This window comes from Drosophila yakuba, chromosome 3L (genome assembly GCF_016746365.2).
Source record: "Drosophila yakuba strain Tai18E2 chromosome 3L, Prin_Dyak_Tai18E2_2.1, whole genome shotgun sequence".
NCBI classification, from domain to species: domain Eukaryota; kingdom Metazoa; phylum Arthropoda; class Insecta; order Diptera; family Drosophilidae; genus Drosophila; species Drosophila yakuba.
The window spans coordinates 6,958,246-6,974,608 of NC_052529.2; the positions used below are offsets into that span (position 1 = coordinate 6,958,246).

Sequence of the window (16,363 nt, forward strand, 5' to 3'; positions counted from 1 at the left end):
CTCTTACTTATAAATTCTTTTTCCACTGAGTTTGTTAATATATATTTTGCTTATTATTGGATTTCGTGGAGTTATCTTCATTAAGTTTCATTTATTCCATTAAATTGCATGCTGAATACTTTTCAAGTTGACTTACAGGGTACGATCACCTCGAATCCCCTTCGCTCGCTGAGTTCTGGCTGTTTTGGTGGTGGCTGCCGCTGCTGTTCCTCCAACGGGAGTTGACTTAATTACCTGCCCCCAGGTGAGGCTGCCCTTGCCGCTTTTGGGAGACCGAGTTCAGGTGAGGTCGAGGTGGAGGAGCGGCAGAGCGGCAGGTTGGCTTCGTTTTGACATGGCTGCGTTTTTTTGTCAGCTAATTAGTGACGTTTGAATTAATTAAATACCAAAAAGGGCAATTTCATGGAAATTTTCCCAATTTTCCCAACGATTCTCGAATTTGCATTTGTGTAGTGCAAAGCGCTCGGCCATGGCGAGCCATTTAGATGAAATCTATTGCATTTTATTCGAAATTTTATTCCCATGTTAACAGTTCTATTATCCTTGCGGCCATATCGGCCATACTAGCATATCACCCTCCCCAAATCCCCAAGTCCCCCTCTTCATTTACTAGACCAGCGAACTGCGAACGCGACCGTATGATAAATCGCAGCATTTACGTGTGTGCGCCCAGGCAAATATATCAGGCGGGCAAGGTCATAAATATTAATTGTGTTTCGGCGGTGGGACTGGCGATGGAGCTGGGAGCACAATCCCACACTGGGGGAAATAGTCTACATTCTATCAAAAATATTTCACATTTTAGAGACGAATTTAGCATAGCTAATACGCTTTAAATGCAAATGGTTCATATAAACAAGGCTAAAACATAAATGAACTACTGCTAACTAGATTTTTATAACATGGAATATTCAATGTTTATAAATGGTATGCATCTTGATATTGATATCATTTTATTACCCATCTTTGGTATTACAGAGTCTTTAAACAGCCGGTTATATAATATTATACGATTTTATTTTGGAGTCCGTGTTTATGGGAATTGATTTAAAACACATTATTCGGGCTGCAAAGTATGTTAATCTAAAATATATATTTGCACAAGGCAGCGCAAATAAATCAAGATTGCATTGGCTAATATTCATGTACTATGCTTTTCCCTGTGCATGGGGAGTGGGTTCGGGACCTATCCTTAGTTTGCATGTTGCACTCTTGCAGTGTTGCACTGTTGTTGCACTGTTGCATTGTTGCAGTGGCATGAGCCCGTTGGCTAGGTGTTGTTGGCCGCCGTTGCCGGTCCGATGCCATTATCAATCGATCGAACGCGAGCTGCATTTGCTTAGCGGTTTGCGCATGAACGGCCTCCATCGAATCCAATCGAAGCCCAATACTCTCGTACATCGCATATTGCTAATAAATATTCAGCGTTCGAGTGGATTATGTTGTGATGGTGCACCGATGTCCTGGCCCCCAAAAAAAACAAAAAATACACCAGTGACAAACTGTTGTTGTGTCTGGCCAATATTTGCAGAGCACTGTGGCCAATAGATGTGTCCGCACAACTTTCATTAGCCCGTCTCGAACTTTAAGCCAGCAGCTCGAACTCAAGTCGCCTGCAGTCAGGAGTTATTCATAAGCGTCGAGTGCCGCAAAATGCAGTGCACTGTGTAGTATATTGTGGAGTGGAGCACTGGTAGTGGTCGAGTGCAGTCGAGTGCCGCTGTGATTAATATCCCAGGAATGCAGTTTATTGTAGCGCGACGACAACAGCAGCTTCAGCGGACTTGGGGGCTGGGGGCGTGGCAGCGGGAGACACATGGCTGGAAGGTGGCACCAACACATGTGCCGGGGTCAGAGTGGCCAACGGAATCCATACTGTAAAAATTATGTTTGGCAGATTCAACAATATATTATAAATATGTATTAAACATTAATTAATCTGTTAATTTGTTCAGATTATCCGAATATTAGCATTTAATGCAGTACAATAAAATAATTTTAAATAAATTTCTTTTATCTAAGATTAGATCGCTAATAATAATATTTTATACATTTCTTAAGACGCACTAACAAATATTTCTCAGTGCAGCAACACTTTACGAAGAGGCTCGCAGTTTTTTCTAAGGCCGCGGGGCGACGCAAATTTGTGTGCATTATATTTTGTACATTTTTTTTATTTTCCCAGATTTTCTTTGGCTTTCAATTTTTTTTGTTGCTGCCTCTAAGGTTTTTCCTCAGCTATTTTAGCTCAGTTATAAATTACGTCGAGTGTGCTTGTGTGTGTGTGTTGCATAATCTGAGTGCTGAAATCTGTGGCATCCACTCGAGAGCAAATGCAAACAGCGCCGGAGAGAGTGAGACGAGGGTCAGGAGCAGGGCCACCTCCGGAACCTATTGTTCTAGAGGAGCTGGGAAATCGGGAGGGGCGAAAGGCTGGAAGAAGTCGCCGGTGCTGCTGCAGAACTTGACCGCCACGCTCATAATAGAGTCATAAAATTTGAGTGCGCCGCTTGGCCAACTTGCCGCTGAACCCGCGATATCGGGGAACCCCCGTGGCGCCACGGAGTCAAAGCCGTTTCGCTTTGTTGGCCATTGTACCGGCCATTTACTCGGACCATAGAAATATATAATTGTGATTAATTATACAACATAAAAGTGCTTTAGATACAGCGTTTTGATGCATTTATTAACCGAAAAATCACTTGAAACTCTCCGCCGTGCAATCTCTTGCCCCACTGCATCACTGCAACTATTATCAATTGTAATAAAAGTTGGCCTTTCAAATTTGAAGCTGGCATTATTTGGGGCGTTGCAGATACCGCGGGCTGTGGATCTGGGAGTATTTATGGATTATCCACGATATGGATACAATCCAAATAGGTAGTTGTGAAGTTTGATAACCGACTTGATCCGATCAAGAGGCATCTTAAGGTTAATTTTATGTGGATTTCACAGGACTATCTTTTAAAGCCATTCGTTGTGGGTTTTATGATGGTTAAGTCGTGGTTGTTACAATAGTAAAGTCCAGTGGATACATCAAATTGTGAATGACTGCATAATCTATGTTTTTTATATGTATATATTTCCAACTATAAAACTCTGAAAACTACATATGTATTTCCAATAAGCGTTTTTGCCATAATTTAGCCACAACTGGCTGCACAACTAAAAGGAAAATTGTTTTGTGCTGCTAATAAACATAGCTAACTATTTCTATCCCCACTTTTCCGATATTTGAAAAAAAAAAATTTGACAAATTTTTGCATTTTCGATAAGGGGTACCATCATCAAAATTTGCGAAAAATGGCAAAAAATTAGCATTTCAATGTATGTACATGGATCGATAGGGAATTTTGTTACAAATTCAACGAAGTATGGCATTCCACATTTGGACAACTATTTTTACTGCTATCGTAAAAAAACTGAATATTTTATATCAAAAAATCGAAAAAAAAATTCTTGTAAAAAATCGGATATTTTAAAAACCCATGTTATTAAATTAAATTGATTAAAATTTTTGTTTGATTAAAAAATTAAATTGTCAATCATAAAATAAACATAAAATATTTTTTTTCACCTTTCTGTTATCGTCGGTCCCTTGAAAGTCGCTATAACCGGATTCTACTGTAGTTATTTCAGAAAAAGCTTCAAAATGACCTGTTTGAATCATTCTGACTGGCCATTGCAGAGCAGATCGTACGTTGAAGAGCCAGTGCAGCCCACCTGGTCTCCCTAGGAGCAACCTTAATTGAGTTCATACGGCGCATTTTTGATTGTCAGCGTTGTCATGGCCAGCGGACGGATGGCCAATGGACGGAATGGAGTACACCGCGGCACAGGACAGAGTCCCAGCGACAATGGAGCATTGGAGCAGCTCGGAGGAGCTGGGCTTCGTTATCACAGAGAACATGGCAGCACATGGGAATTGCAGCCTCCTGGTGACGACCGCACTCTCTGAATGGCAGGGACAATGGATGGTTAGGGAGCCTTTGGCGGGTACAGAAGCAATGCATTTGGACAAGACTCGCCAAAGGCAGCGGCAATAGAGCCAAGAACCACAGTCTCTGAATCAGAATCAGCAGCAGCAACAGAAACAGAAACAGATTCCCTGACAAGAGCAATCCATCCACAAAGGCAACGGCAAAGGCATTTCATGCTCATCAAATGCGTTGACATTGAACAATTGCGCGTAATGTTGTCGTACACTTGACAAGCGCGCAAATTGTAGTGCTACCTGTACTTGAGCCGCAATTTTGCCTCAAAGCGAAAGCTCAGCTCCATGAGCCGTCAGTTCCCAAAATCGATCGATGTTTGTTTTGGTCTAGCCGAAAACCTACCACTACCTACCTACTACTTTTGATGGAAATTGGCAGAGTTGTCTGTCTGTCTGATTGTTGCAACGTTTGTCGTTTGCCGTCTGCCGTTTGTCGTTTGCCGTTTGCCGTTTGTCGTTTGCCGTTTGATGTTCGCTGTTTTGTGGCCTTAATGAAGCGAACGACATTCACCGGACAAGTTTCAAACGTATCTGCCACATCCAATCCAAGTCCAGTTTCCACATCTCAGCCACTGGCCAAATATGCGGCGACAAGTCCTCACTAAATGCTATCCAGATTAATAAGTCCCAGCCGTGTGGGTGATGTGTGCCTCATGTGGAGCGAGATACGATAGTAAAAGTCAAAAGTCGCCCCAGGCTCAGCAGACGTGCCACACTCAAACAAAACGTATCTTCTGGCAAACTTGAACTCAAGACAGTTAAAATTTAATATCCTACATTCTGAAGGGATTTAAACTAAAAGGTTGGACAGACTGAAATATATTGAGCCAGAAGTTTTAGCTAAAATTTCTCTATATCATTTACTTATTTAAGTACAAAGCGTGGTGCCTTAATATTTCTACTTATTTAAGTACAAAGTTTGCTGCCTTAACATTTTCTTACATGAAGGGCAAAAGATTCACTTTACTGATACTAACGATCTAAAATGATGTTTTTTAAAGTGCATCGCCACTCCACCTTCGATTTTGGGGCTACCAAATTTGGCCAAGGCAATATTTTGTTCGTTTGGCAGGCCGTTAGAGATTTGCAAAAGGTAAAACTGTAAAATGCATTTCGGTTTGCCTTAAATGGAGCGGGGAAAAGCCAGCAGAACGCACGATAACGAAAGAAAAGTGCAAACATTGTTGCAGAACCGCACCGAGTGTGCAAATTTGCCTTTCGTTGCCAACCAGGCGGCTAGAAATCCAAAGACTTGCAACATGCATTCGAAACGGGCAGCCAAACAACAATGGGCCCACAATGGCAGTGTGGCAACGAGAGAGGTTCTCCTCCGATAATCGGAGCTGGCACTCGAAGACTGCTCCTTGGATTTTAAGTGGACGTCATTCGCGAGTATTCGCCAATAATTGCAGTTGCAAATATGAGTTTTCCCATTTTCCGTTCCCAATTTCCCATTCCTCATTCCTCATTTCCCATTTCCCATTTCCCAGGCCGTGGCAGCTGCAGAGTTCTCGGCCAGCCATTTGGCATAATGAGCAGTAAGTTCGTTATTTATTCAGTAATTCCACACCTCGTATGCGTATAAAACGGTTTAACATTTCAGGTCGTCAGGCATACATCTACTATTTGTATTGGATCGGTATTGAAAGATGACCGAGCTGCAGAGTAAGCGGAAAAATGCTAATTGGGATCGATTGTTTGGGCCGTTTCTCGAAAGTTGGGCTGTTTTCAAGGCTCCCCAGACAAAATCCCGACACATCATCGCCTACTGGACTCGCGAACAGCTTAAGTATGATTCTAAAAGAATTTACAGTGTTTGCATATAAGAAATATTTATTTTTACAGAGCTTTAGGTTTTTTTAGGAACTCGGAGGCACGTCGTCTGCCCAGGGTTGTGGCCTGGCAATATTTTGTTCTGATTCAACTACTCACTTCCATGGCATCTCTGGTTTATGGCGCCCGTGAACACATAGGTGATACTGTCAATCTGGGTCGAGATCTGGTCTTCATAATAACGGTTCGAAGAAAACGCATTCCTTGACTACCTTATATTATAAACATTTCAAATCCACAGACCATATTTATTTGCTTTAGACTGGTGTTCTATGCTCAATATGCTGATGAAATCGATGTCATAATCGATGCTCTCGAGGACATTTATCATTGGAGTGTGAAAGGTCCTGGATGGAAGGAAGTGCAAGAGAACAAGCGTTTGCGTTTCCTATTGTTTATGGCCGTGGTCATTTCTTGGTTTACCTGTCTCATCATTTTTATGCTGATCAAATTGTCCACACCTTTTTGGATTGAATCGCAGATATTACCCTTTCACGTCGCCTGGCCCTTTCAACTTCACGATCCAGCGCAGCACCCGATTGCCCATGTCATTATCTTTGTATCCCAAAGCATCACCATGTTGTACTTCCTGATTTGGCTGGGTGTTGTGGAGAATATGGGTGTGTCTATATTTTACGAGCTAACTTCTGCTCTAAGGGTTTTGTGCATCGAACTAAGAAATCTGCAGGAACTTTGCCTGGGCGATGAGGAGATGCTATTCAGGGAGCTTTGTCGAATGACCAATTTCCATCAGCAAATCATCCTGTGGGTATCTATCCTTAAGCTATGCACTACTATATATATCTTTATTAACAGACTTACAGATCGCTGCAACCAAATTTTCAATGGCGCTTTTATCATGCAAATGTTGATTAACTTTCTGCTCGTCTCATTGTCACTTTTCGAGGTATTGGCTGCCAAAAGGGATCCTCAAGTGGCCGCCGAGTATATGGTTATCCTGCTAATGACTCTGGGACACCTCTCGTTCTGGTCGAAATTCGGGGATATGTTTTCGGAGGAATCGAAGCAAGTGGCTTTGGCTGTGTACGAAGCTTATGACCCGAATGTTGGATCCAAGACCATTCACCGACAATTTTGTTTCTTCATTCAAAGAGCTCAAAAGCCATTAATCATGAGGGCAGCTCCATTTCCACCTTTCAATTTGGAGAACAACATGTTTGTAAGCAATATTCTGAGCTGTTTTCGGCACTTAATTGAACCCTTTCCTTTTGCAGATTCTAAAGCAGTGCTATTCCATACTGACCATATTAGCAAACACCTTAGAGTAGACTTAGTGTGTCTTTTATTTCTAGTTTAATACCCCATCATCACTAACAGAAACATAATTAGGGCAAAGCGCTAAATGCATTAATACACCTCAAGCTTTATTAAATCAGTCTCATGTCTGAGAATGATATCGACCATTTTGGGGCCACTTAAAGAAAGTTCCGCAAGGAGCCTGCATTTTATGCATGCAACCCCAAAAGGTCGCCACTGCACCCGATGCAACTTGGAATACTGTTTCCCAACCGCTCCAAGATTGGGCTCATAAATTGCAATTGTGTGGGGGCAGCTCTGGAAACTGGAAGCTGAAGGCTGGTTTTCTTTCAAAACGATGGATGTTGGCTGCTGGTCGCTGGCTGGCGTTTGACTGCACCGTCATTAGCTTGATTGAATCTTATTGTTGGCAATTAACCTTCGCAGCGATGGGGCCAAGCGTCTGAGGGTCTGTGGGGCTACGATCCTGACATTCTGGCAGCATGGACGAGGCAAATAACTTCATTTGCCACGACAACATGGCATAAAACATGTCATCTTCCTGGGCCGCACTAATTGCCAACGACAAGGAGCCCAAATTAATTAGCAAACGCCAACGAATTTGGCCAATAAACAATATCCGATTCGCTCAAATTTGCATGTGCACGAGCAAAAACCTGTTGGTTTTGGCCACGAAAAGTGAAAAGCTTAGCAAAATTTAGCCTGGATTTCGGGGGCACAGCTAGAAACAGTGGGCAAACACATTAGTATTTCTTTGGCTACAATATATTTAAATATTTCCTCTTTATTTACTAGCTAATATTAACATTCTGTTAAATATATTTAAGTAATATTAATCTATGCCTAAGAGTAATTTTGAATTTTAATGATTTTTTTAATTTTTTATCAAATAAACAAAATAGACCCCACAGTCCGGCGACAAAGTTGAACAGCAAGCGATTTGTCAGACAGCAGTTTCTTTTCCTCGTTGTGGCTCATTCAAAAGCCACTTCCTACTTACATTTGAATATTCGTTATTGCAATTGCATTTCGCTTGTGTTTATTTACTTAGACGACTTCTCTGTCTTGCCCCCTGAGCCCCTGAAGATCCCACTTCTTGGCCGTTTTCCATCTAAATTGCATGCAGCGCCTTTGTCATGACATGACAGCAGCCTAATTCATCATTATGGCTACACAGGACCGACTGCATCGATGGAGCTAAAAGCCGGGGGATCGGGAATGCAAAGGGGTTGGGGGTTTTGGGGATTGGGGATTGGGCACTGGGGGATTGAGAGAGTTTTGTCGCGACTTTCGCTAGACGATTGGCATGAGATGCAGTTGCCAAGTTGCAAGTTTTGCATCTGAACAGCGATCTCGGTGGACTTGGACGGCGACGTGATTCATTCATGCGCAGTAGTTGGATTTTCGCTTGCATGCAGCTGGCTACGTTGATGATAATGATGATGCATGCGCCCGGGCTTAGGAGCTGGTTAGATACACCGGCAAACCAGCGGTGGCCAGGGAAGTGGGGCGCGGCATAAGATGCACTTTAGAAGGCAAAAGTGCAACGTCGATAGGCTGATGATTCGCCTGTCGACATTCAAAGAGCCGGGCCAAGACGACGACATTATCGTCGGCAGAAGTCAGGGATGTCAGTGGGAGCTTCGGTACCAGCTCAGTTATTTGTATGGTTTATTATCTCCGCACAATATCGCTCATTGTGGCGGCTTGTCGAGGGGCAGCCACAAAGTTGGTTATTGAGAGCCCAAGCGCCTCAAAGTGAAACTTCTGAGACGCACTCGCAAGCCGTGCAGCAGTATGAATCTGAGTTACGACGCAGGACTTAAATGGGTTCAAATGCAGTCAAGTACACTTGGAAAAAGAATTTAAGAGGTTCTTAAAACATAACTTCAAACTGGTTCTTATTAGTATTTTTATGACATTCCATCTGGCACTACAACTTAATTACCCTGACATGCTTCTTTTCCTCAGCTGTCTGGCAAAACTTAAGATCCCAATCGCGTGGCCAAAATCGTGTGACATTGTAAATCGACGACAATAACCGACCCAGTTAACAGTTTCGTACTCCCAATTTGCTGACATGCGCCAATTCCCGCGAAACAACAAAAAAAAACTAACAGCGAAAAGGTGTCAAGACAGTCGGTCCGGATTCGGTGGCCGGGCCACTTAATCATCGAAGTTGAACCAAGCAGGACAAATGCCATGCACGACTTCATTATTAGGCAGCCCCATATGCACATCATCATCGCCGCTGAATCGTTGCCATGGACTCGTGACATGGCCTCCAGATTGGAACTGGTCCTGGTCCTGGTCGTAGCGTAGCAGCTCCTCTGATTAGTTTTACCCCTCCGGTTCCACGGCTCATTTGCCTCTCATCAAGGCACGAAAATGTCCCTCAAATTTGTTTGTGTGAAGCCAGTAGGAGTTTCCATTAAATTCCTTGTGGCTTCTGGTGGCGGCTGTCGCTAATGAAGTCATAAAACCGCATGACATTTTCGATGCCTCGTGGATGGAGGAAAGCCCCACGGATCTCACTTTTTGTCAGACGATCTTGTTGGTTTCTGTTGTCCGAGGAGCAGTTCAATCGTTCCAATATGCAAATGCCCCATTCACCCGCCGCCACCCACGGATTGAGGACCGCGTACTGAATGCTGACCATATGACCATATGTTCATATCGGACCCCAAATCTTTCGCTTTCGATTGCGCCGAGCTGCGCCCTCCGTCCAAAAAACACTCCACTTCACTCCATTGCACTCCACTCCATTGAACTGAACTTGCCTTGCGTCTAAGCCTGGCTTTATCTGCTCCGAGACGATTTTTTTGCATTTCATTTCGTTTCGCCGGCTTCGTGCTGCAAATATGCAAAAATGCTGCAATCTGCGGACAGCACGTTCGGAGGGCCTTTCGTGTCATAAATGGCATAAATATTCCTTCTTGACCGGGCAACCTAAATATTTCCAGCTCTGCTGCTCTGCAGATGCTGCTTTCATCGCTGTGGTGAAGGGAAAAACAAAAAATTATTTTATAACAATGCCAACTTTCACTTTTTCGGCTTTGGCAGATCTCCATCGAAATCGAAATTAAATCGTTTTTCATTTTTATATACTGCTCGATTATTGATGTTCAGTTGCGCGAAGTAAATTATCGGAAAACATGCATGAACTATTTACATATGTTGTAATATAAAAGCGATTAGCGCCTGGCAAAGCAGATGCTAAGTTCTCGCCTGGTAATTACTATAAACGGTTATACATTTAAGCCTATTATCACGCAGGAAACACTTATAAAATACCATTTGCATATATGTAATTATTCTAAAAAGAAAGGATATTTTTTCCAGTGACCCCCTGTTGCAATATATAACACGCATCACATTGAGCACTCGCAGCACTTAGAAACCAGAAGTGTTTGGAAATGGATTCACGAGGCAGTATCTACCGTTTTCTAAAGTTTTTTAAGATCGGCTGGAGGATTTACCAAAATCCAAAGTTGGAGTCCAGTCACTCATCAATCTACTATTGGCGGGAGCAGATGAAGTCTGAAGACAGAATATATTTGTTCAACTAAAATCCATGAATGTTTTTTTGCAGGGCAATGGCATTGTTTACAACCACAGAGGAACGCCAGTTGCCCTACCGATCTACATGGCACCTTATAGTAAATATTCAACTTTTCGTTTTTTTCACTTCAATGTGCTATGGATTTATGGAATCGGTAGGGGATCATGTTGAAATGGGACGAGATTTTGCTTTCATCCTTGGCGTAAGAAAATATTACAATGTTTCAATCATAAGTAACTTATATATTTCATTTGCTTACTGCAGGCATTTTTTATTGTGTTTAAGGTTTTCTATTTTAACTGGTATGGCGATGACCTTGACCAGGTGATCAATGAACTGGAAGAATTTCATCCTTGGACTAAGATAGGTCCTGGTGCAGTGGACTATAGAGCTGGCAAACGTTGGTACTTCGTGATGGCTTTCTTTTTGGTCTCTTCATGGGCGTTCTTCTTGTGTGTTTTTATATTGTTACTCATTACATCACCCATGTGGGTCCATCAGCAGAACCTTCCCTTTCATGCGGCCTTTCCTTTCCAATGGCACGACAGATCGCTTCATCCCATTGGCCACTTTATAATCTATGTGTATCAGAGCTATTTTTCAGCGTATGCTCTGACTTGGCTTTTGTGCATTGAGGGCCTATCTGTTTGCATATATGCGGAAATAACTTTTGCCATTGAGGTATTATGCCTGGAATTACGACATATTCACCGATTCAAGGATGGCCTTACAGAGCTGCGAATGGAGACGAATCGCTTAGTCAAGCTTCATCAGAAGATTGTGGAGTAAGTATTTAAGCTAGGAACATCCGATTTTCCATTTGCACCTAAAAACCTTTGAATAGAATTTTAGATCGGACCAACAACGTTTTTCATGGTACCCTCATAATGCAAATGGGGGTTAACTTTTCCTTGGTGTCCATATCGGTTTTAGAGGCCATGGAGGCGCGAAAGGATCCCAAGGTGGTCGTCCAGTTTGCAATCCTCATGATGCTCGCCTTGGGACATCTGTCCATGTGGTCCTTCTTTGGAGATATGTTATCCCAGGAATCATTGAAAATATCAGATGCAGCTTATGACGCTTACGATCCCACCAAAGGATCCAAAGATGTGTATAGAGACCTCTGCCTTATAATTAGGCGTGGCCAGGAACCTCTGATCATGAGAGCCAGTCCCTTTCCATCCTTTAACTTAATAAACTACAGCGCTGTAAGATTTTTAAATCATTTAATGTATAGTAATTTCTTACCTATTGGTTTTTCAGATACTTAACCAATGCTATGGAATCTTGACATTTTTGTTAAAGACATTAGACTAAAACCAAAAATGATGATCAATGAATTTTAGTTCTAATTAATGGAAACTATTAGATTTTTGCTTATTATGTGACATACATATTGAACTGTAATAAATTCTGTAACCTGCTTAATTTGGTTTTCGTTTATGCAGAATGGTTTATAAAATAGAGCGGATTCTTTACTGGGTCAGAATCTATTCCGACACTTTATATTTTCTGGACTTTTAAGCTTTCGTTAGCATATTCCTGTCATTTCTTAGATATATTTTGTCTATATTTGAGTCTAGTTCTAAAATAATGCTTTTCGAGACTTAATCACGTAATTTCTTTCCAACTATTACTTTCAAATTATTCATGAGTTGCCTATTTACCTTTGTAGTTCTAAAGGTATGAGAGGTATTAAAAACTTAATTCCTTAATACATTTTTAATGGGGTTTGGAGCCTGATAAAGCAGATGTTAAGTTTTCGCTTGGTAATTGCTTTGAATGGTCATAATTTTTGTATTACTTATTACTTATTACTGCTTTCATCGCTTTAATATTTTAAGTGGTCATAATATTTGCTTATTACTTACACAGGAAAAATATATAGAATATGGGAATAAATACTCAAATTGCACTTTTTGTCGTTAATTGCATCTATAATATAACATTACCTTTTTTGATGTGTACCTATCTGATTATATTTAATAAGGGTCTTATTGCGTTATAAAGTCACTCACAGAACAGAGTTCGATTTGAAATGAAGTTTGGTGGAAATTTGAATCGTTATCTACAGTTTTTTATCGACGGCTGGAATCATTTTCGGGATCCTTCGGTGGAGTCCCGCCACTCTGCTGTTTACTATTGGAGGGAGCAGATGAAGTCAGTGTAATGTGTAATTCCTCTTGGCTATTATAATATCAAAAAATCCTTTACAGAGCTATGTTCTTATATACAACCTCGAAGGAACGCGAACTGCCCTTCCGTTCCACATGGCACACTTTGGTTAACATTCAAGTGTCCATTTGTTTTTCAACAATGTGCTATGGCGTTACCGAATCGTTTGGGGACAAGGTTCAAATAGGTCGGGATCTTGCATTCATAATTGGGGTTAGAAAAGTCTGATAAAAGGAAACCATTCACATATTAAGTTAACATTATTATTTTCAGTTTTTTTTTATTACTTTTAAAATATACTATTTTCAATGGTATGGCGATGGACTTGACGAGGTTGTTGAAACCCTGGACAGATTACATCCTTGGGCGCAAAAAGGTCCTGGTGCAGTGGATTGTAGAACTGGCAAACGCTGGTACTTCGTGTTAGCATTTGTTTTAGCTTCATCCTGGATGGTTTTTCTGTGCATTTTTCTATTGCTACTCATTACATCACCCATGTGGGTCCATCAGCAGATCCTTCCTTTTCATGCCGCCTTTCCTTTTCAATGGCATGATAAGTCGATTCACCCCATCAGCCATGCCATAATATATTTATTTCAGAGCTGGTGTGCAGTTTATACGTTGACTTGGCTCGTGTGCATCGAGGGACTATCTGTGAATATCTACGTGGAATTAACATTTGCCATAGAAGTTCTATGCCTCGAACTGCGAAACCTTCATCGGAGGTGTCATGAATATGAAGAGTTGAGATTGGAGACGAATCGCTTGGTGAAGTTTCATCAGAAGATTATTGAGTAAGCTTTGACACCATAAAAGCAAATTTGCATTCTGACCTCATTTTTGCAGCCTTTTGGATCGTACTAACAATGTATTTCATGGAACCCTCATAATGCAAATGGGAGTAAACTTTTTCTTGGTATCCCTTTCGGTCTTAGAGGCCATGGAGGCGCGAAAGGATCCCAAGGTGGTGGTCCAGTTTGCAATCCTAATGCTGCTCGCCCTGGGGCATCTTTCCATGTGGTCGTTTTTTGGAGACCTGTTGTCCCAGGAGTCATTGAAAATTTCGGACGCAGCTTATGAGGCTTACGATCCCACCAAAGGATCCAAGGATGTTTATAGAGACCTCTGCTTAATTATTAGGCGTGGCCAGAAGCCTCTGATCATGAGAGCCAGCCCCTTTCCGCCCTTTAATTTTATAAACTACAGCGCTGTAAGTTTGAAATACTTTATTTATTGTAATTTCTAGCATAATATTTTTCCAGATACTTAATCAATGCTATGTCATCTTGACATTTTTGTTAAACACATTAGACTAAATCCTAAAATGGAAAATTTTTCAATACTTTTTTATGGATATTATCTAAATTTGCTAATTGCCTTACGTACATAGACTGTTATAAATTCTGTAACCTGCTTATATGAAAGAGTAGACCTTTAATCTCTTCTGATAGTCTTTAGCTAATTAACTTTCTGTCGTTGGGCTGTTATTAAAGAAAGATACTCAAATCTTCATCACGCATATTTTTCCAAAATTTTACTATCATATTATCTGCGAGTTTTAGTGCCCATTTACCTTTGTAAGTAGGAAACAAGAGTGGAATGAGCTAGAAGTTCTGAAGGTATGAGAAGTATTAATATAAAAATTTCTTAGTACATTTCTAATGGGGATTAGAGCCTCACAAAGCAGATGTTAAGTTTTCGCTTGGTAATTGCTTTGAATGGCCATAATTTTTGCTTATTACCACACAGGAGAGATATATTAAATATTATAACCTTTTTTTATGTATACTTGTCTGATAAGTATAAGTATATTTAAATAGGGTCTCTTTGCGTTATAGTATCACTCACAAAGCAGAGTTCGATTTGAAATGAACGTTTGTGGCAATTTGTATCGTTTCCTTAAGTTTTATATCGACGGCTGGAAGCATTTTCGAGATCCTACGATAAAATTCCGACACTCCGGTGTTTACTATTGGAGGGAGCAGATGAAGTCAGTAATTCCTAATAGTGTGTAATTCCTCCTGATTTATATAAGTTAAAATAACCTTTTGCAGAGCTATGTTCTTATATACAACCTCAAAGGAACGCGAACTGCCCTTCCGTTCCACATGGCACACTTTGGTTAACATTAAAGTGTCCATTTGTTTTTCAACAATGTGCTATGGCGTTACCGAATCAATAGGAGACAGGGTTCAGATAGGTCGGGATCTCGCATTCATTTTAGGGGTTCGAAAAGTCGTATATTAGAAACTCTTCGAATACTTACTCATAGTTCTGTTTTCAGCTTTTTTTTATAGCTTTTAAAATATTCTATTTTCAATGGTATGGCGATGGACTTGACGAGGTTGTTGAAACCCTGGACAGATTACATCCTTGGGCACATAAAGGTCCTGGTGCAGTGGATTATAGAACTGGCAAACGCTGGTACTTCCAGTTGTCATTTGTTGTAATTTCATCGTGGATGTGTTTTCTGTGCATTTTTCTATTGCTCCTCATTACATCACCCATGTGGATCCATCAGCAGATCCTTCCCCTTCATGCAGCCTTTCCTTTTCAATGGCATGATAAGTCGATTCACCCCATCAGCCATGCCATAATATATTTATTTCAGAGCTGGTGTGCAGTTTATACGTTGACTTGGCTCGTGTGCATCGAGGGACTATCTGTGAATATCTACGTGGAATTAACATTTGCCATAGAAGTTCTATGCCTCGAACTGCGAAACCTTCATCGGAGGTGCCATGGATATGAAGAGTTGAGATTAGAGACGAATCGCTTGATCAAGTTTCATCAGAAGATTGTTAAGTAAGCCTGGAACCATCAAAGTAAATTTGCTTAAATCTTTCCTAATTTTTCAGCATTTTAGATCGGGTCAACAACGTTTTTCATGGTACCCTCATAATGCAAATGGGGGTTAACTTATTCCTAGTATCACTATCGGTTTTAGAGGTCATGGAAGCGCGAAAGGAGCCCAAGGTGGTCGTCCAGTTTGCAATCCTAATGCTGCTCGCCTTAGGGCATCTGTCCATGTGGTCGTTTTTTGGAGACCTGTTGTCCCAGAAGTCATTAAAAATATCGGAAGCCGCTTATGAGGCTTATGACCCCACCAAAGGATCCAAGGATATTTATAGAGACCTCTGCTTAATTATTAGGCGTGGCCAGGAGCCTCTGATCATGAGAGCCAGCCCCTTTCCGCCCTTCAATTTTATAAACTACAGCGCTGTAAGGTTCTAAAGGCATTTTATATATTGTAATTTCTTATCTATTGGCTTTTCAGATACTTAACCAATGCTATGGAATCCTGACATTTATGCTAAAGACATTAGATTGAATCCAATCCAGACACAACAAATTTAAGAAGCTTTTGGCATTTTCACCATATAATCCCCTAAGCCCACAGTCCTGTTGACAGGCCAGAATATTAACCCTATGAAAGAATGAATTATATCCAGGTGTTATGCAATCAGTGGGTGTCAAGGGTCAAATCGGATACTCAGCTGAAAATTAGGCGTGACCAGCGA

The 16,363-nt window shown here is 41.2% G+C and overlaps 5 protein-coding genes across 5 annotated transcripts; all 5 read left to right on the forward strand.

The window, feature by feature from the left end:
- The first annotated feature begins 5,643 nt into the window (after positions 1-5,643).
- Positions 5,644-7,116, forward strand: LOC6533196 (odorant receptor 65a). Its single transcript, XM_002093886.1, has 5 exons — positions 5,644-5,783; positions 5,840-6,011; positions 6,069-6,592; positions 6,644-7,007; positions 7,063-7,116. Exons 1-5 carry the CDS (start codon positions 5,644-5,646, stop codon positions 7,114-7,116), a joined length of 1,254 nt encoding a protein of 417 aa, XP_002093922.1.
- Positions 7,117-10,512: 3,396 nt separating this feature from the next.
- LOC6533197 (putative odorant receptor 65b) lies at positions 10,513-12,095 on the forward strand. The gene is made up of 5 exons (XM_002093887.2): positions 10,513-10,643; positions 10,698-10,869; positions 10,932-11,452; positions 11,512-11,875; positions 11,931-12,095. The coding sequence occupies exons 1-5, from the start codon at positions 10,522-10,524 to the stop codon at positions 11,982-11,984; spliced, it is 1,233 nt and encodes a 410-aa protein (XP_002093923.1). The 5' UTR covers positions 10,513-10,521; the 3' UTR covers positions 11,985-12,095.
- A 605-nt stretch (positions 12,096-12,700) lies between these two features.
- On the forward strand, positions 12,701-14,173 carry LOC6533198 (putative odorant receptor 65c). Its single transcript, XM_015194355.2, has 5 exons — positions 12,701-12,827; positions 12,884-13,055; positions 13,116-13,636; positions 13,689-14,052; positions 14,105-14,173. Exons 1-5 carry the CDS (start codon positions 12,706-12,708, stop codon positions 14,156-14,158), a joined length of 1,233 nt encoding a protein of 410 aa, XP_015049841.1. The 5' UTR covers positions 12,701-12,705; the 3' UTR covers positions 14,159-14,173.
- An 823-nt stretch (positions 14,174-14,996) lies between these two features.
- LOC26534669 (putative odorant receptor 65c) lies at positions 14,997-15,689 on the forward strand. Its single transcript, XM_039373829.2, has 2 exons — positions 14,997-15,032; positions 15,127-15,689. Exons 1-2 carry the CDS (start codon positions 14,997-14,999, stop codon positions 15,649-15,651), a joined length of 561 nt encoding a protein of 186 aa, XP_039229763.2. The 3' UTR covers positions 15,652-15,689.
- A 32-nt stretch (positions 15,690-15,721) lies between these two features.
- LOC122319579 (putative odorant receptor 65c) lies at positions 15,722-16,173 on the forward strand. The gene has a single exon (XM_043207036.1). It carries the CDS (start codon positions 15,744-15,746, stop codon positions 16,074-16,076), a length of 333 nt encoding a protein of 110 aa, XP_043062971.1. The 5' UTR covers positions 15,722-15,743; the 3' UTR covers positions 16,077-16,173.
- Positions 16,174-16,363: the final 190 nt, after the last annotated feature.